This window comes from Calypte anna, chromosome 1 (genome assembly GCF_003957555.1).
Source record: "Calypte anna isolate BGI_N300 chromosome 1, bCalAnn1_v1.p, whole genome shotgun sequence".
NCBI lineage: Eukaryota > Metazoa > Chordata > Aves > Apodiformes > Trochilidae > Calypte > Calypte anna.
In genome coordinates, this window is record NC_044244.1 from 30,103,147 (window position 1) to 30,128,419 (window position 25,273).

The window sequence follows — 25,273 nt, forward strand, 5'->3', positions numbered from 1 at the left end:
CGGCCCCGGGCGCGTCCTGGAGCGGGGGTGGCTGCCCTGCCTTACCCGCCCCCCCCGGGCCCGCCGCCATGTCGGGAAGCCGGGGGCGCCCCACTGGGGGCGAGATGGCGGCGGGCCCGGGCCTCCAGCTGAGGGCCTGCACCTGTGTGAAGGGAAAGGGAAAGGCCTCTGGCCCCTGTCCCGGCGGGGTGGTGGCTCCGGTGCTGGCCGCGGCGGGATCATGTCGACCTAATGATCCCATGAGGTAATGGGAAGACAGTCATTAGCTCACTCCCTCTGGGCATTTTTATTTGGTCTTTTTTTTTTTTTTTTTTCCTTACCCTCAGACATGCGGTTGAGTTTCAACATTTGTCTTAATAAATCTGATTAAGATCAGTGTGGCACTCTTAATCACGTTTTCCTTCAGATGTGGCGCGATGCTTTCTGTCGGTATAAACATCTTTCGGCAGGGCTGGCTCTGACCGTTTCTATTTTCCTGCAAGCATTCTTATTTATTGTCTTGGAAGCCATGTAACATGGCAAAGATGTCTCGTTTTCCAGTTCACACATACACACAGAAAGTTAAAATTGGTACTGTTCCCAAAAAACCTGAAAGCATCTCCCTGTTTTGCAGAGAAATCATTTTGTTTCAAAGCAGCTGTTCGACAGCTCAGTGATATTCCCTGCAAAATCCTCTGGAGAAGGTGTGTCTCCTATTTTTGTATAAGAGTAGAGGCATGACCCCATGGACATCAGGGTAGTTCCTAGCTAAAACCCGCTGGAGAAAGGGAATCATCTATGTCCTCAGACAGCAGATGGGAAGGATGGTTTAATTACTGCACTACTTGGTAATACCTTGGGAGGTGTGAATTAAGAACTTGGAAGTCCCAAGATTTCCTTCATGTCCTTAGGTGGATTTGCCCTGCCAGAGTTTGGGCACTTACTCTGTTGGCATCAAGATGTTACCTGAACAGGAACCCAGGAGTCAGGAAGGATACTTCACACCAAGGGCCCCTGTGCAGCGGTGGCTGGAAGTATGAGGAAGAGGAGGATCAAGGGGATAAGATCAAGGAGAGACTACTGGATAATTTTGCACTGATACACTCCCACTGTCTCACTGTTCTCATCTTAAAGGATTTCCACAGCTTAAGCATTTGGATTTACAGATCTGAAAGCCACCATCTTTGTCAACTCAACATACAGTTTCAAGTATTTCTTTACCTGTGAGCGTCTGAAGACTGGAGTTCCCTCTTGCCACAGAAAAGGACAGAATCTAGAATATCTGAAAGGAATATGAAACACTGTAATACTAAGATGCAGAAATATAATATTTATCATGTTTCTAACGGGAAGAAGTGAGTCTTCCCAGGAGGACATCTGCTTTTGAGCATTGCAAGAAGCTGCCTTTTCAATTACCCCTCATAAATTTATTTGCACCTAAGGATTTATTCTGTCTTTTCTTTCACTGACAAAGTTCTCGCAGAGTTCCCAAGGGCCTGAGACACTGCAAACCATAATTCAACACTTGGAGTTTTCCCAAAGTGCAGTCAGTCCATCCAGCTGTGCTGCATTAATAAAAGGTATTAACCAAGGAAAAGATGCTTGTCAAAGACAGTAGCCTTCAAAGACAGGCTTGGGGTTTGGTTTCCTCCAAAGCCATTTCTCATGCCAAAGTAGCTACTACTGTGTTAATCTCAGCTGGGTAGTTCAGTAGAGTATAATTAGCAAGTTGCACATTTCTGTGAAATGTAAGCCCAACATATGTAGCATTTTGCTCTGCTCCATGGAAGAGAGTGATTGGTTGCCTAACAGTGAGTTAACAATTCATGTCAGGCTTCATCTGTAGTTCCAGGGTGAATCCCATTCATTGAAGTGTGTGCCCCTTCCTCTCTTCTGTTTTAATCTCTCAGTGGCCTCTCACTGATATTCTGGCTCAACTCTCATAGCTGTACCAACTCAGCACTATGAACCAGACCAGAGAACTCTTCCAGGTTTCAAATAACATTCATAAAATATTATTTTACAGCTGATTCCTAATGCAGACCTAAAACTGATTGTGTGAGCTTAAGTAAGGATGGTAGAGTGGAATAGCTGAATTAACTCATAAAACCAGGGTAGCCTTTGTGCACTTTATCTCTGAGACACTTTAGTAGCCCTGCTGAAGGGTATTAGTGAATTCTCTTTATCCTCTGGACATGTGGTAATCAGGTACAGGCAGGCCCAAGAGATCTTAGGGCACAGTACAGGAAAGTAGAGGTTCCCTGTTCAGATCTGGCATATGAACTGGTTTGACTTGCATGTAAAAACCAAGTAACATCCTAAACCCAGATGCTTTCCTGTGTATGCAGCCTGGAAATATATGACAAACAGATGACAAACAGATTCTTAGCCAAGGACCTGGAATGTCATTGCACAGGTATTACCTGGATACACACAGTAAGTAGAGGTGATATTCACATGGAGAAAAGCTCTCTTTTTTTCCTTTTTTTTTCTTTTTTTTTTCTTTTTGTTCTTCAAATTTGGAAGTTTTCAAGACATACAGATACCCTATAATTGAATTTTTCCAGTTTATTAATATACTTTTCCCTTAACCAGACTAAAGAAGAAGAAACTTTGCCTTAACTATGTATCTTAGCTTGCATCACATGATTGAAGAACATGAAGATATATTTCTTGGTCTGTAGAGCTTAAAAATATGGGCTACATGGAACTTAAATTTAATACTCTGCACTCTGTTATGCCTTCCCCACTGTGAGTCCTGGGTACAGTCTTTCTTACAAGGCAGACTACTTATTTAATTTACGAAGTACAAGAGCTGTGAGACTAAACCAAAGTCTTCCTAATGATCCCTCTTCTACACCAGCTCAGCCCTTTTTCAGATGGTATTTCCATCCCTGAGCTGGGGGATCTTTCCCTTGCAGCTCCTTCTCTATAGGAACTCACATGAAGCTGAATCCTGTCTCCAAACTCACACACCTTCCCATTGCATAATGCAGTGCATATTATCTGTCAGGTGTTCCTCTTAACTTTATTTTCAGTAATTTCTCCCTAACTTATTGACATTTTACTTACTTTCTTCTGAAGCTGACAAATATATGGCTAGTCATAAGCTGCAGCAGTCAACCACAACATCCAAATAACAGGAGCAAGTCTTTATTAATTTCCTTATTTTACAGTCTACCAATTTCAATCACTATCTGCATTATTTGCCAGACTTACATACATTTAATTTTCCTGTGAGCTCTTTTTGGCAAGGAAAATCTCCCTGGCTAAGGTTTAAGCAGCTACAGTTTGGATCTGCACTCCAGTAAATTACTCCAAGGTATCCAAAGAATAATGAGTAGACATCTTTATTTTACTTCATAGGCTGTGCTGGAAACTGGTAGTGTAGGTAGCTCAGGAGAAGATGTATTTTCCAGGACCTTGGGACAGCAGGAGCTGAAAAATCTTGTAATTCAAAACAATGATGTAAAGAGGGGAAAAGTCCTACTAAGTGCAGGGCAAATTCACACTATGCTGCTCCTGACTAAGAGTTTTCCCAAAGGCATCTCCAGCCAGCATTTATAAAATGCCTAAAATAAATTTAAGAAGATAAATTAGTCATTTAAGTGCTCTTTACATTTTATTAAAATCAGATACCCAAAATTTTCAGCACTCTTGCCATTTCTGGGCGTGAAGACCTCAAGTGGTGTGAGCTGTCTGCTTCCGTGTTTCCAAACCATGTTCCTCTTTGGCAGCCTGAGGTGCTCAAACTGTATCACTGCCTTTTTGTTTCATACAGCCAAGAACAAGAATCTTGATATAGAAACAGATGCTCATATGCAGGAGACAGAGATGAGGTAATCAAACGCAGGTCTTTTTCTAATGCTCTCTTTGCTTAGGCATGCTGAAGACAGCTCTACACAGTCATAATTTTACTGGATTCTATGTGTGACACTTCAGAGACATCTATTTGAACTCACTTATTAATTATTTCCAACTTGGTTTATCCACCAAAAAGAATGCCATGTGCTCTCTACTTTTGTGCTTGTAAACTTCGGAGTGACATATTCTAGCTGAAGAAATAATGCGAAAATCCTTCCAGTGTACTTGCACTTCTTGAGATTGATCCTTAAATTCTCCGGCAAAAAAATGCCCTGAATTTAGCTAGGCATCAAAATGCACTTCCAATGGCATAATTATGTGCCATTTTCTAAGTTAGATGCATTTTCCACACTTTTGGAGAGAGGTGTAGAACACTCTTTCATCTAAACTGAAGATAACAGCCTGTAAAAGCGCATTCTTCAAAATAATACCAAGCTTGGCAAGCTCAGGCTGGGCGGTATCATCCTTGCAGAACTGCTGCAGACTTTTTCCTCTGAGGCAGATCTTGCTCTAAAATTCCCCTTCTCACTCCAAAGTTGTGCCCTTGACATTTTGGTGTTAAACATCTATGTGTCCTGGTCTGAGAAAGCAGCTCACTATCAGGTTATGCTAACCTGGGTACTCAGGTTAGGTAACTCAATCCAGTGAGCTCCAAATCAGAAGAGACACCAGAGGAAGGACCCTGATAGAAGTAGCATGGGTACTCAGCAGACTAGGAGCAAAGCTCCCACTCTGCAGGAGGGGTTTGAGTTTTAACCAGAAGTTTATTTCTATGGAGCTGTAGCATCCCAAACCACTCTGCCTTACACATGCTAGTTTATGTACCATGAAGTTCAAATAAAAAGTGTGCATGATGTGAGGCAAAAGTATGTTACAAGCTGACGTCTTAAGTATTGCTTACACCAAAAAATGTTGTCATGACTTGCACTGGACACTTTTGCTGGATGAGTGTTACCAGCACCAATTCATGTGATTTGGACTTCCACGAGCAGTCAGGGGAAGCCTTTGTTATCTCTTTCCAGGGAAGGAAAGCATGTGGAAGGAGGTGGAAGTTAGATTTGTGCACTCTGGCCAGGCTAGGGTCCTGTCACAGCTCAGGATTTTCTCCATTTGGCTTGAAAATATTTTCTGTGCATTGGCAGACATAGACAGTATTCAGAAAGCAGAGTAGGAAATGATGCTGCTGCCTTGCTCTGCGTGCATCAGTGAAGGGCAGCCTCAAGAAAAGCCTGGGTGGGCTTGTGTTGGAGATGGGCTTCCTCTGTACCCCCCCATACAAGCCACTTGTAAGCCTCACAAACCTTGCAAGCCACAGCTGCCTTATGAGGGAGGAGCAAAACTGGCACCCATCCCACAACATCAGAAGACTTGAGGCACCCTGTTGTTGCCATTTTGATTTCTGAGGCAGCAGTTATCCTTGACACTCACTTCTCTTCCTACCTCCTGCTGTTTCTTTTTCACAGTCCTGACATCCTGAAAGCAATCTCAAGTTTGTCAGGTTAGTCAGGCTTTTGAGAAGCCTAGATTGAGCTGAAGCATTTCACAGCACTCCCAGCTGAACTGAACTGTTCACCAGGAAACTCTGCTGTGCTTAGGAATCACCATCATTCTGAACAAACACAGATGGAATTAGTATTCTTTCAGTCCAGCTCCATAAAAAGCATCAAGAGCTCAGTTTCAAATGACTGAGGCAATTTCCGCCAAATCTGGCTTGGCATTAAATCTCAGCAAATTGCAAAAAAACACACAGAAGTGAAATGTTGAAGTGTGAAAAGAAATTGATTCCCTGACAAGTTATGCTGCAGATGTGCACAGATTCTTACTGCAGCATGCAGCCTGGCTTTCGTGCATGATTTTAACACATGTTGAAAGCCAGCTATATGGATGGGACTCAGACTTTTAAAACTATGCTTCTCCCTGCAGAAACCACACATGGAAAACTTCAGTTCCACAGGATTTTATGCAGAACTTTTATTTTTGTAGTTTGGATTTTTCTTCACCTCTGTGATGTATCAGGAATAAAACAGAGTGTGTGAAAGGGAGCTTCTGTAATGAAAGTTGTAATTCGGATTTAATTAGACAGTATCAGGATCTACTGCTCCTACCCTGATGCAAAGGATTCAGAAGGCAGTACATAAAACATACAGGATTTCTCAAGAGATAACTTATATTCCTAAGAATAAATCATATTTACAACTCTGCTGATGTGAAATGCAGATCTTATTCAATACTCTGTCCAGCATCATCCTCTGTATTGAGGTATGGTTTACAGCAGTTGATACTTCAGGCATCTGGTGATATAAAAAAACAAAGCAAGGTGTTTTCTCAGTGTTTTGGGTATTTTACACAATTCTTATTGTGTATCTTTGTCCTCTTGGGAAAATAGTGGTGTTGAGACTTGTACAATTGTTTTAAGGAATGTTTTTCAATATTGGATTTGCCAGCAGAAATCCATGCAGTGATCAAAAGTACCAGCTGTTTCTGTGGTCAGAGCACTATGATCCTCTCAGATCATAGTTTCAGGATGTATTTTTAGGAAAAAAAAAAAAGGGGGACTAAATTACTAAATTTCCTTCTGCCAGCTTGTAGATTTAAGTAGTTTAAAGATGGTGAGCAAGTCACAGTTTTCCCCTTCCTTTCCAAGAGGTTTTCCTCTAGCCATTCTCTCCCATGGTCCATCTTCCTATTTTATGGCTGCTGACACAATTTCTGAAGCTTTAACATCTTCAGGTCAGAGAGTTCAGTGTTCTGCTGCACTGCTCCAGCACAGGTAAGCCTGTCTCAAAATAACTGGGATAGATGGACAGTCTTTTTCTGTTGCCTTCCTATGTTTCAGTTAATGTACTCGTTTCTTAACTGTACCTAGAAGGGATCTACAATACATTTCTCTTATTGACATAATATATCTGTATGATAAAGCTATTAAAAAGCAAAGCAGTCACTATCATATTGTCAGAGGGTACATACTTTCCTCATGCTTATTTGAAAAGAATAAATGCAGTAATTTTCTTAAACATTTTTCCTTAAACACTGGAAATTAATTGTTTTCCAAAAAGCAGCAAAGAATCAAGGAGGGCAGGGTATAAGAAAAAGAGAACATTTGTCCACTTATTGACATAATTAATTTCTTTTAAGCTTTGTAATACAATGTGGGGAGCATGTGAGGTGGGTTACTGCATTCAGAAGCATGGTAGGTCCCAAATGGCTGATTTGGATGACTCCAGCACTTCCTAACTAAAGTGTTAGGTAGTATAATGAAATTTCAAGGCAAAGGAAAATACAAAAATATCTTCTGCAGTTGTGAAAGAAGTAAAATCTTGACAGCTAGGTCTCAGCCCAACATATACAATACAATTACGTGGTCCATTAGTCAAGCAAACTCTGACTCAGCTAACACAGCATAGAAAGTATTAGACTGGTTTCCTGTGGCAGTTTTTCTCCATCCCACATCATCATAACACCATGGGGATTTTGTTCTTTTCACCAAGAGAAGCAAGGCTATTACCAGAATAACAAAAAAGAAATCTTAATTCAGAGCAAAGAGGGCAATGGGACAAAAGCCTGAGCTGGGCACACTTCGCAAATAGTGCACAAGAAACAGAGGTTTGGGCACACTTTCCTTAATGAAAAAAAATTAAATGCAGCATTGCTGTTGAATATAGCTTTTCCTTTACCCAAGAACAACATCTTTTCTCTTTCTGCAGGTGGAACTACTCTACTTTCAAAGGAAGAATAGTGCAATTGCCATTTAGTGTTAGTAATTGAGCACTAAACGATTCAGGGATCATCTTTTGTGCAAGTCTAGCAAAGTTGTTACTGAAGAACACAGTAGGATTTCACTGTGGTATTCTTGAAAGGTCTGAGCCTACCTGATCCAGCTAGCTGAAAGGTTACATGCCATGCTGATCATGGTAGCTAAAGTCAAGATGGCCATTCATGTTAGGCTTTCGGAGAACTTGGCCTTATAATTTCCTGAAGGAAATCTCACTATTTAGCTATAAGAGTTTTGCTATGTTGTGGCAATTTTTCTGTTTACAAAGGAACCTTTCATTATCAGAGCAAGCTATAACAGATTGAAGAAAAAACTGTGAATATACTGCTTCTTGAGGAACAAGCATAAATGCTTCACAAGCAATTTGGAAGGCAGAGGGAAAGAAGAAAAGATTTGCAAAGCACCAGTATGGATTTTTTTCCAGCAGGAGGGTAGGTGGAGAATCCTGCATGGTTTCTGACTGCTGGGACCATAGGGACATAGGGACCAGGCAGCCTGATGGAGCATGCTGGCCAAAAGGAAGGAGGGATTTCTGCAAGAAAAAAGAAGAAAGCTCAGTCAGCTCAGCCAATTTTCTCCTCATGGCTTCAGTGGGCAAAACTGACAGAGCTAAGGATCCCACTAAATAATACCCAAAAATACATTTTACGTTTCAGTAGTTAGTTTTACATTTCTGGCATACTCTGCCCTGTGTAGTACAGGCTTTTTTTGTTGCTGTGTTTAATTTTCTTTTGTCAGACATAACTGTTCAGCATGTATAGAGACAACCATGCCATGCTTGTCACACCTTTGCTGCACATGATCTATAGGTCTGTAAAATTTCCCTGTTTTTCCCAGGAAGAGATAATAAACCAGTAAACTCCAGTAAAAGCAGGATTGGAAAAATCTTTCAAGACTACATACACAGTTTATTTTAACTAAACTTTATATTTTATTTAAAATGAAATCACTTCTGGGAATTATTTTTAAATCGGAGTTCTCAAAGAAAATGATTAGCATTTATTAAAATCCCTCTGAAAACCATCTGTTCACCACACTATGGGTGGATAAAATACTGCTGGATCCTCATACAAATAACAAAAAAGATGCATTTACTTCTGTGTACCAACTGTACCAGCAGCCCTCTCTTCTGTTGTTTCCAAAGCCCAAGATACCTGAGCGTTTAAGTGCTTATCTGTATGACTTCAGCCTTGTGTCATGTGAATGTCTGCCAGGCAGGAACTGGGCTGTCAGCTTCATCCCATCAAAAAGCCTTCCCAGTGCCATGAGCTGAGGCAGGTTCCAATTGTTAAGTCATTCTGGCCCGGGCTGAATTTAAAGGCAGGCTCCTGGAGCTGGCGGAAGTTGCTGGAGGCAACGGCTGAGCAAAAGGCATTAAAATCATATGTCTCATAATTATTCTTTTGACTCAATTACCCGTTTAGCCTTTATTTTTATATCCAGTGGAACCTGAGGGCAGCAAATACTGCATAAGGGGAACAAATCCTGTATAATAGTTCTTGTTTTGGTACATTCACTTAGCGGTGATTTATTAAGGGCTGCTGAATAAGCCTGATTAAAATGCATAAACAGTGCTGAACAGTAAACAACCATGTCTAAGGATGAAAAAATGGGACCCACATGCTGTGCATGGAAATTGCCCTTAACAACATGGCCTATTGTTGAACAGATAGGAAGCCAAAGGTTGCTTGTAATCAAATTTGAAGTTTCCCATCACTTATAAAAGCAACACTTCCTTGTGTAAACGTTTCAATTTGTTGTTGTTAAAAACTGCTTCCTGACTCAGTCCCTACAGGAACCCATGATTTCTTTGTCAGGTAGTAAGACAATTTCAGATAAAGTAAGTTTTAGATTTAGAGAAAGGAAAATAAATAAGCCTAGCCTGAGTGTTCCTGCAGCAATAAAATCTGCATAGTTTCCTAAGATTAATTGGAAAAAATAAACCATTGGTTAGTTTGCTCTCTTCTGAAAATTTCCTTTGATCTTGCAATTAAAATAAGGCAAAATAGCAGAGATAGAGCACAGTACAGCAGTACTAACCCTCCTAACTTTGTAAGGCAGTTAGAAACTCCCTGTAGATTTTTTATTTTTTCCTTGATTAACAATGCTAATTACAGAAATTTTCATATTAAATATGTGATCTAATAACCATTAAAAATTCCAGTGTTGGGGGGCATTGAGTCACTCTTGCAGCAAATAAAGGTATATTTAAAAAAAATACAATTTCCTTTTTATTACTGTGACAGATACAGCTTCAGAGCAAGGAAACTGAAGTCCTAATTGAACTATAAATGCTATTACATTTTTCTCTGGTCATGATGGGAACTTTGCCAGAGGCTTCCAGCAAGCTGAGATTTCACTGACTCCATTTGAGGTTTCTGAACAAAATGATGTCTCCCTAACATTGTTAAAACTTTTTTTTTTCCTGTAGCAAATAAAACAAATTGTATTTTACTATATCCTCATGTATAAAACATGATTCTCTGTTATCTGTCGTCTTTGAAAGGTCCTAGAGACTTAGAAGAGCTACAGAAAGGCAAATGTTGCACCCATCCAAAAAAAGGACAGCCCAGGGAACTACAAGAACTAAGAGGAGCTTGTGAGATTCAGCAAAGACAAATGCCAAGCACCATCCCCAGGAGGCAAGCACCCCTGCAGCAACTCAGGATGGGAGGAACAGCCCTGGGGACCCACTGGGCAGCTGAGCTTGGGCCACTTGTGTGCCCTGGCAGCCAGGACCCAGCAGCTCTCTGGGCTGTACAAATAGGGATGCAGCCTTTGGACGGAAGAAAGAGATTGTTTCCCATTTTTCAGCACTTGTTAGACCACATCCAGATACTGTGGCCTGCCAATGCAATAAATTGAGAAACTGGAGCAAGTTCAGCAGAAGCCCCAAAGCTAGGTGGGGACTTGCCCAGTGAGGAGAGACTGAAGGAACTGGGCTTGTTCAGCCTGAAGCAGACACAACTTCAGGGGGAAATGACAGCCCCCAAGTACCTATGGGGAGCTTAGCAAGAGATGGAGTTGGGCTTTTCATAGAAGAGCATGAAGAAGGAACAAGAAGCAACAGGCTTAAATTGAAACCAGTGGTCCAGACTGGATATAAAGAAAATCTTTTTCACCAAAAGGACAGTCGGGCAGTGGAAGAAGCTGTACAGTTTCCATCCCTTGACATTTTCAAGATTCAGCTTGATAAAGTTCTGGGCAAGCTGGTATGAGCTCAGAAGGGACCCTGCTTTGAGCAGGAGGTTGAATTAGACACCTCGTGAGGTCCTTTCAAGCCTGAATTATCCTATTGTAGTCTTGAGGAACAAAGTTCCTGATGATAGATCTGTTTATACTATGCTGCAACATCAAAACAGTTTTTAATAACATTGTAATTGGGAGTTTTCCATGTAATAGGCTTCACAATGTGTATTGGACCTCAAGAGAGAGCTGCCTGAACTGGGAGAAGGTAATGACAAAGGAGTACTCCTAGATCTTCCCACAGAACCTCTAGAGCCCTTCCTTACAGGTCCTTTAACTATTTTATAAGCAGTATGAACCAGCACTAGTAATTTTTTTGTTCCAACCGTAAAGTTACACAAGTTTAACAAAGCCAAATATAAAAATGAATGTTCATTATCCTTTTTGTTTTGATCCTCACCCAATTTCAGCATTTGACTTAGAAAAGTCATAATTCAAAATTAGTTAAAAAATCCTTTTCCTGACATGGAATACTACTTCAAGCATGTGTTAATTCTGTTAAGCTTTCACTTAAGATTAAGGTTAGACCTCAATATTTTAAGAGTGATGTGATTCAGGGTATCATGGGGTGCAAGGCTGTATGCATAAAACTGTTCTGTGGTGAAAACACAAGACTGCATGTAAGAAATCCTCTTTTCCTTCTTTTCATACAGGTTGGCATGAAAAGAATTGTTTCTGTAGAAGCAGTTCCTTAGATGTGAGATTCACTCCACTATTATTACCTGCACTCAATGTCTTTTGCATTCTTTACTTCTTTACTGCTTTTAATGTTGCCAAATTAGGTCTCCAAGCAAACAAATAGCAAAGAAAGTATTTCCTTACCCAATTTTTTGCAAGTATCAAGCAATATATTTAAATTTGTTATTACTCTAAAAACCCTATTCTGATTATTTTCACAGAAATGCAAGGATAAATTTGGAGAATAGATGTGATCTTAGATTAGTTATGTTAAAATCTTACCTTTTCCAATACTTTAAACTATGTGTTTTCTTTCTCTTCACTAAAATTTAGCTTTACATTTTCTTCCTGCCGTGCTGCATCTGTTGCAATGTATTTCTATATGACTGCAAAAATGTCATATCTTATTAGAATTCTTATAACATCCCTCAGTTTATATCCATTTGAAACATCTCTTTTATTTCATGTGAGGAACTATTTTTCCCCAGTGTAAAATGCCACCACCAATATCACATTTGATGATGTTACAGATTGGTCTTTTATGTGATCCTAAATCAAAAAGCCTCTTTATAGTCAACTTTGGATGTCTCCTACTTCACACCTGTCAGTTTTCATTGTCTTTCCTACTAAGAAGTTAATCACATTAGTAAAACACAATTTTCCTGTTATGTGTCCATGCTTACTAATGCATATCTGCTCATATGTTTCCCATAATGACTCAAACAATTTTTGTGGGAAAAACAATTTTTTTGTTTGTTTTTTTAGTATAACAAATCATACCTAGCAAGCATGTGGGAAATCAATTAACTGAGACAAATGGAGAGAAGTTATTTAAGAGATATCTTAATGTCACAAAATAGATGTAATTGCCAGGGAATAGCACTCTGCCATGCTTACCATGTGTTATTTAACCTATCACTTCTTGTCAGGCTGTTTGTCCTATGTACATAAGCTCTGATTCTACATTAGCCACCTATAAGCACGTTACTGCACCCAGTAACCCCTGTCTAACCCCTATTCTCAGGTCATTGAAACAGAAGTCAAAAGGATGTGATCAGTTACTCAATTAAGGTAGATTGTAATCTAGCCAGATATTTGTATAGCACCTACTCCCTTGTATACAATTACTTCTACTCTTCTTTCTTCCCAGTACACTCACAGAATTTGAATGTCTTTCTTTTTTTTCTCTGCAGAAGAATGAGTAACTTCTCAATAACATCTCAATCTCAATGGTGCCATGTAAGAATCATTCACTTTTCACTATAAAAGCCATTAAAGCTAGTCAGACGCTTGCTTACAAAATGTTTTTTGTGGGAAAACACTCATTTAAAAATACCACATTCATTTTTGTCTAGAAGCTCATGAGAAACACTGAAAATTGACATTTTGCTACTATCAGCACACCATTTTGATGCTGAAATAATGAGCAATTAGTCTCATCAAAGTGAAATGGTAAAATCATCTACAAGTTTCGGGAGCAACACTTAGAAAAAATTTTAATCTGTAGGAAATTGTGATGTCTCCAGTTATTATTTCAGTTGGAATGGAGTGTCAAAAGGTCTGAAGTGATCACAACAGAGATTATTTTCAGAGTTTATGGCTATGTGGTTTTCTGACTTCCCTCATGCCAGCCATTTCTCACTCTCTGAAGCTACTTGAAATATTCTATCACCAGTCACCAATACAGGATCTTCTAATTAACACATACAGGCAATACTTTATCAGCTTCTGACAATGTGGAGTTTTTCCTACTATTGTGTCTAACTTACAAAAAATTACTCTGTTCTGATTTGAATTCGAGTCACCTCTTGTTTTTTTCCCTAGAAATCCTCATATCATCTCTCTTTTATTAGACCCCTGTGCAGCCTCTTTCACCTCATATGATAAATCTCTTTCTTAGCAGATCCCCTGCAATCACCCTTTCCTTTCTTCTTAGTTAACCCTGCCTTTATGACCTTTTAGCCTTTTGGTACCACTTCTGAACACCTGCTACTCTTACATCACCATATGGGATCATATGATTCTAGGGGATTCCGTTCAGCTTCATGTATGATCCTTTATAGGTGCTGTGCATCTGGTTTGTTCTTTATAGACATAACAATGGGAAGAGGCAATTTATTTTACACCTAATCTTGTCCTATCAGTTGTCCTAATTACTGTTCTTATTGTACTTAACGTATTACATTATTTTTACAGTATTAGTGGTCATATAAGTGAGAAGTCTAGAGATCAGCTAGTCATGGTCTGCTATGCAAAGAGCTGTATATGCAGATATAAAAATTGATATGAGTTTTATTTAGCCATATGTACATTGTGACTATTCACTGATAGCAGTTAGAAACCTCATTTTCTATTTCAAGTAAGGCTGAAGAAAACCTGGAAGTTCAGCAGTAGTATCAGATAGAACCTGGTTCTTTGAAACACAGCAGTGAAGGTACCATGCTATTTGTAAGATTTTTAATACACTACTATGTTAGTTTTTGCACCGTGGTGATGTGCAGCAGACACTGGGTTTTAGCTTCTCCTATCTCATCAAGGACTCTCCCAGAGCACCAGGGAGTGGAAGTCTGGTGAGCACAACAGAACCCAGAGTAAAGATAGTTTATTCCAAGTAATGATTTTGTTCAATATATAAATATCATCCTGAAAAATGTAGAAAAAATAATGTTACATGCAGCCTCTTCCTGTTTAAGAATGCCAATAAATCTGTACTGGAAACATTCAAATTGCCAGTGACCTACTGGTGATTTTTATGCTACAATTTATCTAACAAGCCTTCAAGCCATATAATTTTGCTGTTAAGAGTAATGACTTTTAGTGGACTCAGTTCAATTAACTGCTGACTTAACTTTTCCTCTGCATTGTAATTAAGAACAACAGCAGCTGGAAGAACAGTTTCTGCATTTGTTTGTTTGCACTGCTTCTGAGAGAACAAAGTGAAAATCTCAGATTATTGATGTGATAGCTTCAGGAGCCTTCCTGTTTACAGTATCTTGACCATGTCTCAGATTAAATATATTTGGAGGCTAAAGGCCAAAATCCTAGACCAGTCATTCACTGCAGAAAAGGCACTGCTTGTTTAAAAGCCACTGCCCTCTCAGAGGCCCTTTCCTTGCATCCCCAAAGCAGAGATGCCAAAATAGATTATGTGAGTACCTCTGCATCTTCCTGAATCCAAATATCAGATAAAATTCACCAGCTGCAAAAACTCAGTGACTTTGCAATGAAGACCAGGAGTCCTCAAGTGAGCCATTTTGACACACTGCTGTTTGAGACTGGGTTTTGAAATTGCTGTTAACTGGTTTTGTGTTTTGTCCTTTAGCTCTCCCATTTGCAGAAGGTACTGCAAAGCTGTAGGTGGATGCTACCTTCAAAAATTCCCTGTTTATACTGGATGTTACCCAGGTCACCAGTGGTTCCTTTCCTTTTCTACCACCTCACCTATTTGCATCTTTCTCAGCTCTAATTTTTTTTAAGTAAGGTGCTGAATTGTCCCTTGGCTCTTCCTCTCACCCTGGTAATTCCTTTCAAAATCCTATCAGCTATTTTTGCTGAAAGGTCAGTTAAATCTTAAATTAAAGCTTAAGCTTAAAGTTAAAATTAACCTCAGATGAAATGATTGAAAGTTGGAGCTAAGAAACTCCAAGAGTTATAATCTTATGAGTCAAGGCAACTACATGGACATGGCATAGTAACAAAAAATTAACCAAACAGTGGCAATGGAAATCCCAGGATTTGGATTTTTAATGGTTCTTAAACAAGCAATATACTGACTTTTCTATGTTAGGCAGTGATTATGAGTAAATCCTACCTGATTTGTCAGGTGGGGCTCATTGACCAAGAAGGGATTCTAAATTCCTATGCTGACAAATCTACAGCATTCCTGCATTCTGCCAATGACCCAAAGACATCCTGCTCAATCTGAAGGGTTATGACATTTCCTTAAGAGACTGTTTTCTTTGTATTTATTTTACATCGCATCCACTGATGGCACCAAACCAACTTACAGGGTAATGCTTTTTCAAGAAGAAAAATTCCCCATTGACTAAGAAAACTAGGTTTGCTCACAGCAAAAGACACACAAGTGTCATGTAGTGCTACTTTTGTGCTGCTGATATATTAAAAGATAATAACAAATACTTGCCATGTTTCTCCTCTTATTACAGAGAATAATGTGTACCAGCATAAGGGAATAACAGGAATACCACACGTAGATGCTGTTTGTGTGCAAATAACAATTTTCTTACTTCAGCTTCCCAAACCTGGCCAAACCCAAAGGTGTGATTACTTTAATGTCATTTGCCCTTCCACAGAGCAAAAGCTTATGTAGTGAATGTGAAAAATGACTGGGTATCCAAATAGGTTCTCCTGATGTAAAGGTACCTTATTGTGAAATCTTCAAAAGAATTTTTGCCATGCAAAAATTATCTACACAATTTTCCTATTTCCCTGAAAGACAAGAAGCCCTTAGGTTCTGATATAAAGTGGGTCCCTTTGGTTTGAATATCTGTTGTTACTGTCTTTGTAGAAAGCGGGGAAATTCTGAAAATCATACCAAAGGCTGCTGCCCAGAGGGCTGCCTGCTGCTGCCCAAGGCAACAAGCACCAGCTTTCACAGAAAAATGATGTAAAAATGAGCAAGCACTTCAGGTTTTTGTGTCAGAGTCTTAAATACAAAAGTGCAGTTTAAAATATGGTTGAGACACTACTTACACGGTAGTGCTCAGAGGCTGAATGCTACAAAAGCTTTAACAATCCAGTGTCTTGTATAGGGAGATGTTTTATACTGAACCCAAAGCCAGAGTGAATTGTGTTATCATCTCCTAATGGCAGACAGGATATTTACCAAAGATGCTGCCACTTTGTGGAGATAGGTAGACAGATGGACTACAGCCCAACAAGAGCAAAGTTGTTTTGCTAATGGCAGAAGAGCAGTTCTTTATTCTTATCTCAGTCAGGGTCAGACTCTGACAGCCTTCTGCATCTTTTGTAGTGCCTTCCTACTCCTTCAGTAACAAAACTGCAGTCCAGGAAGAAAGGAGCATTATTCCAGGCAGGTAAACAGAGCAGAACCTGGCCCTCGGTCAATAAGTGATTTGCAGAAAGGTCTTTTAAAAACATACTGTGAATGAGTGTTTACTTGCCTTGAGGCAGCAAACAAAGAGAATCTCCAAATCCCACTATAGCAATTGGCAAGTGTAATCCTAGCCAGAGGATTTCAGTTCATTTCAAATACGCTGTCCAAAGTGAAATGGGAATTTTAAGGAAGCAAAGTTAAAAGATGCTGGCAAATGAATCTCTGCTACAAAGGCTGAAATGGGGGATTACAAATGAGCGATGCCTTTAGTTAGCCTGCTAAATTGGTGTGCAGGCCTGGAAAAAGAGAACAATGAACACCTCCTGACACCAGGCTGTTTGTCTGGTGAGTATCCCTCAGTGCAAATGTTGGTACTGTGTGAGTATTTTTTGTGTTTCTATAAAGTCCTAATGAGCTCCTTGGGTGAGAGTGAAACCCTTTGCTTTTTCACACTGTGCTCAAGACCCTTAAACTTCATGGGGTCAGGCCTAAAGAAAGGGTAATGGACCATGAGGTCCAGCTTAATAGACCTGATATTAACACAGCAGCAAGAATGTCACCAAATGCAAAGTTTAGGGCAGGCAATGAATGAAGTATTTGTTACACTTAAATAATATACAAAGATTATAACAGAGTAGTAGCACTATATCAATGTCATCATGCGGGACTTTGAAAATCCCCCATGTATGAAATAACTTTGCAATGCATCCTTGTATTATAAACACCACAATTTACCTACATGCCCCAAATGATTAATTACATTAATGTGTGTTAAATGTCATATCTAGACAATAATATTCATGAAAACTTCTCATTGATCTTGGACCTTGAAAAACCTATAGGCAAGAAATCCTATAGGCAAGAAATCCTCTCTGCTCTATTAGATTGCAATAAGAGAATATTTGCATATGAGAAGCAAAGAGTTTATTCAGTCAGAGATCATACTGGCTGAGATTCCAGTACTGGCAGATCAATGATTTTATTGGAAAGTGGATGAAATTTCTCACTTTTAATTTAGCTTATTTGTGCAAATAATGTTTCATCTGACTAATGAAGTTAATTCATAACTCAGACTAAATAATGAATCAGTGTGGGGCCTGAGCTTTCTTGACTCTAATATTCATTTTAATATAAAACAATAAAGCAGCATATGCTAATGAAAGCCCTGATTAAAGCAAAGATATAAATTCAGTTACTCAGGAAAACCAGGGATGAGCAATAGAACAGCTTATTTAATAATGATTTCATTTCTTTTCATAGGCACATATTTGTAAGCCCAGAACTTCTTAACACTATATTTGAAAAAGTTGTGTATTAAACTTCTTTGCTAGATTAGAAGATTTTATTACTGTGTCCACTTTATATTGTCAAAGGAATTAAAATGTAGATGTAAATGGTGATTTGGTGACCTTTCTGAAAGTGACAAAAAGGAAGTTCTAATAAAAACCCATGATTTTCACTGGGCACAGTTTACTTTCTTTTTTAATGACTAACTAAGAGCAAAATACTTTCCTGTAATATATTTGAAGGAGCATCTACTCAATGAAAATTGTGTACCACTCCTTTGAAATAAGGCCTCACACATACACATGGTGCTTGAAATGGGAAACAGAAAAATTAAGCAGAAGAAATATTGGTAAAATTCGTAATTATATTTAATTTCACCTTTTTTTTTTTTTTTTTTTTTTTAAATAAAGTTTCCCCTGTATAGATGCCTGACATCAATCTGACCTGCTATTCACCAGTATGTGCTTGCAAGTGATGGGAACAAAGAATGGGCCTGACCTGCCTGGGTAACCCAGAGTGCCAGGAACCACAGCAGTTGTGTTTCAAAATCCAGCTGATGAGCTTGTCCACACTTCCAGACCTCTCAGGCTGGGCAGCAAGCCAGGATGCACTGTGGAGAAAAAGGCCATGAAAAGCAGAGACAAATTTCTTCACTGACCTCTCTCTTGTGACAGCTAGAGAAGGATGGGCAACCAAGGTAATTGCCAAGGCACCCAAAGAGGGTTAAGATTTAACTACAGTTACCTCAGTAGCTTTTCCTCCATTTTTTATAGTGGCTTAACATTTAATTGAATCATTAAAACATCATAAAATATTAATCATTGTTCTTCAAATATTTTGGAGAAAAAAAAAAAAAAAGGCTCCCTGGGTTTTAAAGCTTTGAACTCAGTGTTCTTGAGTAGGGAATGAAAGCTTGTTGAATTCACATTTCTGATATAATGTCCCAGACCTTGGTATAGCTCCAGGCTTTGCATGGAGCAGCCCTACGTGGCTGAACCTTGGACTTTCAAGTAGCAAGAACAAGGCCACCAAAAATTATAATTGAGAAGGTGAGGCTCTGCCCACCATGCTAGCTGAAAAGGCAGCTCTAGTGCAGGAGTATGCATGTTTGCATGATTTATGAGCTTAAATTTTATTAATATTGAATCAAATTAAAGCAAGCTCTTGAAAACATCTTCACTGACTTTGGACTCTGTTCCATTTTGATTTTGACTTGAGCAATTAAAAAACCAACTTCCTCCATCTGTCAGTGGGAACATACTCACAGATCCAGGACAGGAGATGCCTTTTTCCCCACTGCAATATGAGCAAAGTGAGCAGACACTATCAGATCAGCAGGAGAACAAAGCAACTTTCAAGTTCATCATCAGAAGTTACTTCATACCATCCATGGTTGCAGCCTTGAGAGCATGCAACAACTCTGCAGGATTTTAAGATTTTAATTGAAAAATCATGAAACCAGCAATTCAATGCTAATTAAAAACTGAGACAAACTATGCTTACTTCAGGAAAACTAAATACAATGAAACAACACAGTTATGAATCAAACTTAATGAGTATCAAAGCAGTTATTGTACAAATAAAATGATATGAAGTCATAAATTATTCTGAGTGGTGAGTGAAATCATCAAGGAAACACCATGTACCTTAAATCATGAATTTATGTAGTACAAACTCAGAGGAAGACTGAAACCTGCTCTCTCAGTTCTCGAACAAGTGGTATGTGAAGTACTGGAATATGACTATATTCAAGTATATGAAATATGCCTTAGCTAAAGAGGCAATTAGAGGAAGTTAGGCTTTTCCGTCTTGCCTTTTTCCTCTGGTTGAGCTCATATAGCTTCCTGTGCATCATTTACGTCTTCTAGATTGCTTTCAGGTTTTATTTCAAGTACTGGGTTCAAGATGCATTGATTCAACAGGCACCTATGCACTTATTTTTCACCATATGGCTCAGACCACATGGCTCATGAAGTCTACTGTAGATGATGCAGTAATTAAGGAAAAAGATATCATCATCAGATTGATCAGTTTTGGAGCATGAGAGTAAGAAGTGTGGTCAGCCAATTTAATTTTTGTTTAGTGTTTCATACTGTGCTGTCTACTTTAATTATGAGACTCCTCAGAGTAGTGGGCTGTATGGCTTCTTCCTGTTCTCATTTGGCCTGAAACATTGGTGTCTGAGAGACAACAAAGTGTTCTAGGTTTTCAAACTCAGTAAGAAAGTACAATCCATTCTGAGAGGTACATATTTGACTGGGTATAAGCCTAGCAGATTTGCACCCAAAATACAAAAATCATGAACTTCAAAAGAGACCACTACAGAAATTGCTTTGTCTGTCCCCCAGCTCCTCTATTAGGAATAAAAATTCCTCCAAAGGAGTAAGTGGATATATATGTATACATATATATACATATATATATGCTTGTGCATTTAAAAAAAATACAATATGCTTAGTAAAAATAGTAAATCTTACAAAATACAGGAATCTGAAGGTTATATATAGAAAGTTTTGTTACAGTTTTTATCTCTCTGCCAAGACATGAGGGCTTGATCTATGTGCCTGTGCAAGTTTTGAAAAGGAACTTGTCATTTTGAAAATCTGTATTATACTGGGCTCTGAACAGCAGGGGTAAAAACACACTCAGAAACTATTATGGAATCAAAGCAGAAAGTTCCATTTGTAAGTAAGGAATGCAATTTTATAATGCTTTTCTTCTTTCAGGAGCAGTACAACTTCTGAAATATGTTTTAACATTTATATTACTACTACTATTAATATAATAGTCCTTTAGCCACATATCAATCCACCTTGCTTTACTGTTTACCTGGGTTTACACTGTTAAAAATAAGTGAGAGAGATCTAGCAAACTCTGAGCAAAACTGGAGCAAACTCACAGAACATGCATTGCTGTATATCTTGTCTCTTGAAGTCTCTTGTATTTAGACTGTGAGTAGTCATTCCAGTAATATATTATTCCATACATAACTTAGCTTTTAGCTGAAATTTTTCTCACTCTCAGGAGTCAAAGATGTACTGTAAGTGCTGCTACACTAATATAAGTGCTCACAGAATCCAGAACAGATCTTATCAGAGATGGTATATCTCACTTCTAGTGATGGAGAGAACAGAAACAAGATGCAAAAGCCCTTGCCACAAAATTCAAGCTTTGTTGGAAGCCTTCCTCAGGAATGATATAGTGTCTAATATGTGTTACCATATTAAGATACTTGGATTGATAACATATGCCATTTGCAATGATCTGACAGCAAAAATGATACAATCTTCTCCCTGATAGAGATGACAGAAGAAAAATAGTGATAACCTGTTACCCTATTTACATTCCTTCCATTGACAGAGCTGGGTAAGTGCACTTCCAATGCACACCAACACCAACAACTGAGTCAGATGGCAAGAAAACATTCAGGGTTGTGGTCAGGTTTCTTCCCCCACTGCCACCAAAATCCAGGATTGCATCTCCCAGCTGGAGAACAACGGGAAGGGTAAGACTAACTCGACTTACTTCAAACTCAAGTAGTAATAGTCAAGAGTACAAGTAAGTGTGACTCCAAAAATGCTTCTGAACATCTTCTGAAAACTCTGGTGCAAACAATGGAATTAGCAATACTGTTCCTTTCCTGGGAATCTGGGGTCTGTTTTTATACTGTGAAAATATACCATTTTTCAGCATATGCAATGCTCTTTCAGTCTAAGCAGAGCTCTGACCACAAAAGTTTCAGAGGGTATAGGTAACCTGGGGGGAAAGTCCCACAGTCAGTGTCCTGGGCTTGGATTGCCTCTCCAGTAATTGTACATTAACAGTTATTTGTTTAGACAGAACTGAAACCCATGGTAAAGTGAAGAAATAATACTCCAGTCTCAAACTTAAGCAAATCCTCCAAACTTTGCACTTGAATCATTGAAATAATGGAACTTCTCTTCCCATCATGAAGGTGCAAAATGGGTAACAATAAATGTTTTCCCATACAGTTAAACACAGAAGGTTCTCTTACTTCTGCCCTTGAAGAAGCATCAAGTCAGTATCTCATCTGCTTTGTATTATGCTGGAGGGAAGCCTTGTGAAGGCTCTGAGAGACATGTGAGCACCACTGCTTTTCCTCATAGGCTGTGAGACATAATGTCCCTTGTAGGCAAAATCAAACATCTGATTCACTCCTGTATCACAGTTGCATCCTGAATTCCTTTTATTTACAAATGGATTTGCAGTATAGTGAGTCAGATTAAGTACCAGTCTGTCACAGTGAAAACAGAGATAAGGCACTTTTTGTGTGACTGAGAGCAGAAGAAGAAAACTAAAATATAAAAGCAAACACTTTGAATCCAGTTACTTCAGCACACAGACCTTGGGGAGTTCACTTTCACAGCTAAATAGGGCCCTATAGTGGATCCCATAGGACCCCACTTTCAAGGCTTCTACTTAAGCAATTAGGAGAATCCTAGACACAGATAATCTCCATTTTGTATTATTATATTCTAGGAAAAGAAACAGAGCCCCTTGGAGAAAGAGACAGAGGAAAACATGTTAAACTGAAAATGTAGTGGAAATATAGTGAAAATATACCTTCTAAGCTCCACTCTCAACACAAAAAGCACACTGTCCAGCACTCAGGACTTATGGTCAGAATTCAGTTTTCACATCTGAAAGCAAACAAATGAGCAAACCTTCCAAGTGCTATTGCACAATCACATAGTCCTGCTTCCTTATTTATTGCTAAGAAAAAGGTTCTGTGGGAGTTCATCTGCCATTTATCTTGGTGTCTCTCCCTACTGGAGTTCCCCTCCCTCTGTAAAATCCACCAGCACTGAGATCCAGATGTTGAAAGCAGATTCTTTGCTGTCTGCCTCTGGGGTTTCCTTGCTGAAGAGGGGGAAATGGACATGTCAGAGCCAAGGAAGGAGCTTACCAGGGATTGAGAGTTGCTGGACACAGCAAATTGGAACTTTACTGGACACTGAAACGGATTTGGAAGGGAGGCCTCATCTACTAGGCACTGAAATTAATATCTGGGAAGCAAAATTAGACCAGCACTTGTGTATTTTCTTCTGTATTAATCCTTTGCATGGTTAAAAATACCAAAGCATACCTGTTCAGTCTAAGTTATGTGTTAGATCCTGTTTATGGATGGAATTTATACACAAGAGAAATAATTCAGTATATTCAAATACAGATGCATATATGAGGATATAAACCATATTAAAAGTTTTCCTTATTAACACTGTGTGTGGTCAAATTTACATTACAACACAAAAAAATGTCTAATATTTTTGTTTAAATTCCTCCAGAGATTTTAAATCAACAACAAAATGTATTTTTATTTTCCTAGAGAAATAAAAATGTTTAATAATGTTTGCAAGCCCAAACTTGTCAGTATAAAAAGCCTTTTTTCTTTATCTTTTCTTCTCTTTTCTTATTTTATTTTTTTCTTCTTTTTCCTTCCTTCCTTCCTTCCTTCCTTCCTTCCTTCCTTCCTTCCTTCCTTCCTTCCTTCCTTCCTTCCTTCCTTCCTTCCTTCCTTCCTTCCTTCCTTCCTTCCTTCCTTCCTTCCTTCCTTCCTTCCTTCCTTCCTTCCTTCCTTCCTTCCTTCTTCCTTCCCTCCCTCCCTCCCTCCCTCCCTTCCTCCTTCCCTCCTTCCCTCCTTCCCTCCTTCCCTCCCTCCCTCCCTCCCTCCCTCCCTCCCTCCCTCCCTCCCTCCCTCCCTCCCTCCCTCCCTCCTTCCCTCCTTCCCTCCTTCCCTCCTTCCCCCTCCTTCTTTCCTCCCTCCCTCCCTCCCTCCCTCCCTCCCTCCCTCCCTCCCTCCCTCCCTCCCTCCCTCCCTCCCTTCCTCCCTCCCTTCCTCCCTCCCTCCCCTTTTCCTTTTTTTCTTTGCTTCTTTTCCTTTTTCCTTTCCTTCTTTTTATTTTCTCTTTTTTTCATTATTCTTCCTTTTCCTTTCTTTTCCTTCCTTTCTCCACCTCCAACCCCCCCCTTCCTCCGCAGGGTCGGTGCGCGGGCGGATGCTGCCACCAGGAGGCTGCGGGGCTGCCTCGGGCTTTCACTCCAGCAAAGGGAGCTACCAACAACCCCCAGCTCTTGGACAAACCTCGTGGGCAGGGCTGCTTCTAAAATATGGCTAGAAGTGACTTTAGTTAAGTGGCCAATAGTGCCTGCACCGGGCGTGCATGAGCCAATGTGTGTTTAACTGCTCCAACACCTCACGTGTTGGAAATACAGCAGTGGAAATCACTGCTGCTGACTCTTTCAAACCAGGGTCAGGAAACTAAGAAGTGCCCAAATGAAATACCTCTGTCATTCTGACGAGATCATGACAATTTGACATTATTAATCTTAGGAAAACATCAAATTTGTATCAAGATTTTTTTTTTTTCCAGTCACTTTCAGAGGCAATTTAAGTATATTTCTAGATCTGAAGCTTTCTGATCTAGATCTGATTTCTAGATCAGAAAGATGGAGTAGGGCTTTTTACACAGGTGTGTAGTGAGAGGACAAGGGAAAATGGTTTCAGACCTGAAGAGGGGAGATTTAGGTTGGACCTTAGGAAGAAATTCCTTCCTGTGAGGGCAGTGAGACACTGGCACAGGTTGTGGATGCCCCCTCCCTGGAAGTGTTCAAGCCCAGGATGGATGGGGCCTTGTGCAACCTGGTCTTTTTCTAGAGAACCTAACTACTCAGTCCTAGATTATTCAGCTAACCTTTTCCATAAAGATCCATCTTTATAGACGGGCACAAGTGCTCTGTAAATAAAGTATACTTGTCTTTACTCACCTGTGAGTCTGGACTGTTTCCATGGCCATTCCTTGGTCTAGTTATTATTTTTCCTGTGATCTTGGGAGAATTTTTTATCTTAGCAGTGTCTTGTAATCCTTAGCTCAAGATCAACTAATCATCAAGAATGATTCACCTCTGTGGGGCTGGAATGGAGTTCTGAAGCATAATGTCCTTTCCCTCCAGCTGAAATACCCAATGGTCTCCCTTCCCCCAGAGAGTACAATAACATCTGCTGAGACTTTCTTGTCACAGCTTTCTTACAACAGTGGTGAGTGACAATGTAGAGCTGAAACATTTCCATACACACCACTTCAGTACCACTTTTACATGCACATTTTACAGGTCCTAATAGCACCTGTCAATAAATTACCTGTATTTTCATGGAAAAGTCATCCCAGGTATGACTGAGGAAACATTTATAGTTCTGATTAGCAATATGATTCATCTAGAACCCTTGAAACCCTCAAATATCCTTAATTCCAGGTAGGCAATTGGCTCCTTCACTGAACACTGAGACCATCTGACATGGTCAGATGGTAGCTGACATGGCAGTGGTAAAGGGGGGCAGCTGCATAATATTC

At 39.5% G+C, this 25,273-nt stretch overlaps 1 protein-coding gene across 1 annotated transcript in view; it reads left to right on the forward strand.

Annotated features, from left to right (window-relative positions):
• Window positions 1-68: 68 nt before the first annotated feature.
• ANO6 (anoctamin 6) overlaps window positions 69-25,273 on the forward strand; it is a 110,342-nt gene continuing 85,137 nt past the window's right edge. The window contains exon 1 of the mRNA XM_030469505.1: window positions 69-244. Within this exon, the coding sequence (XP_030325365.1) occupies window positions 69-244 (176 nt within the window). The remainder of the gene's footprint in view (window positions 245-25,273) is intronic.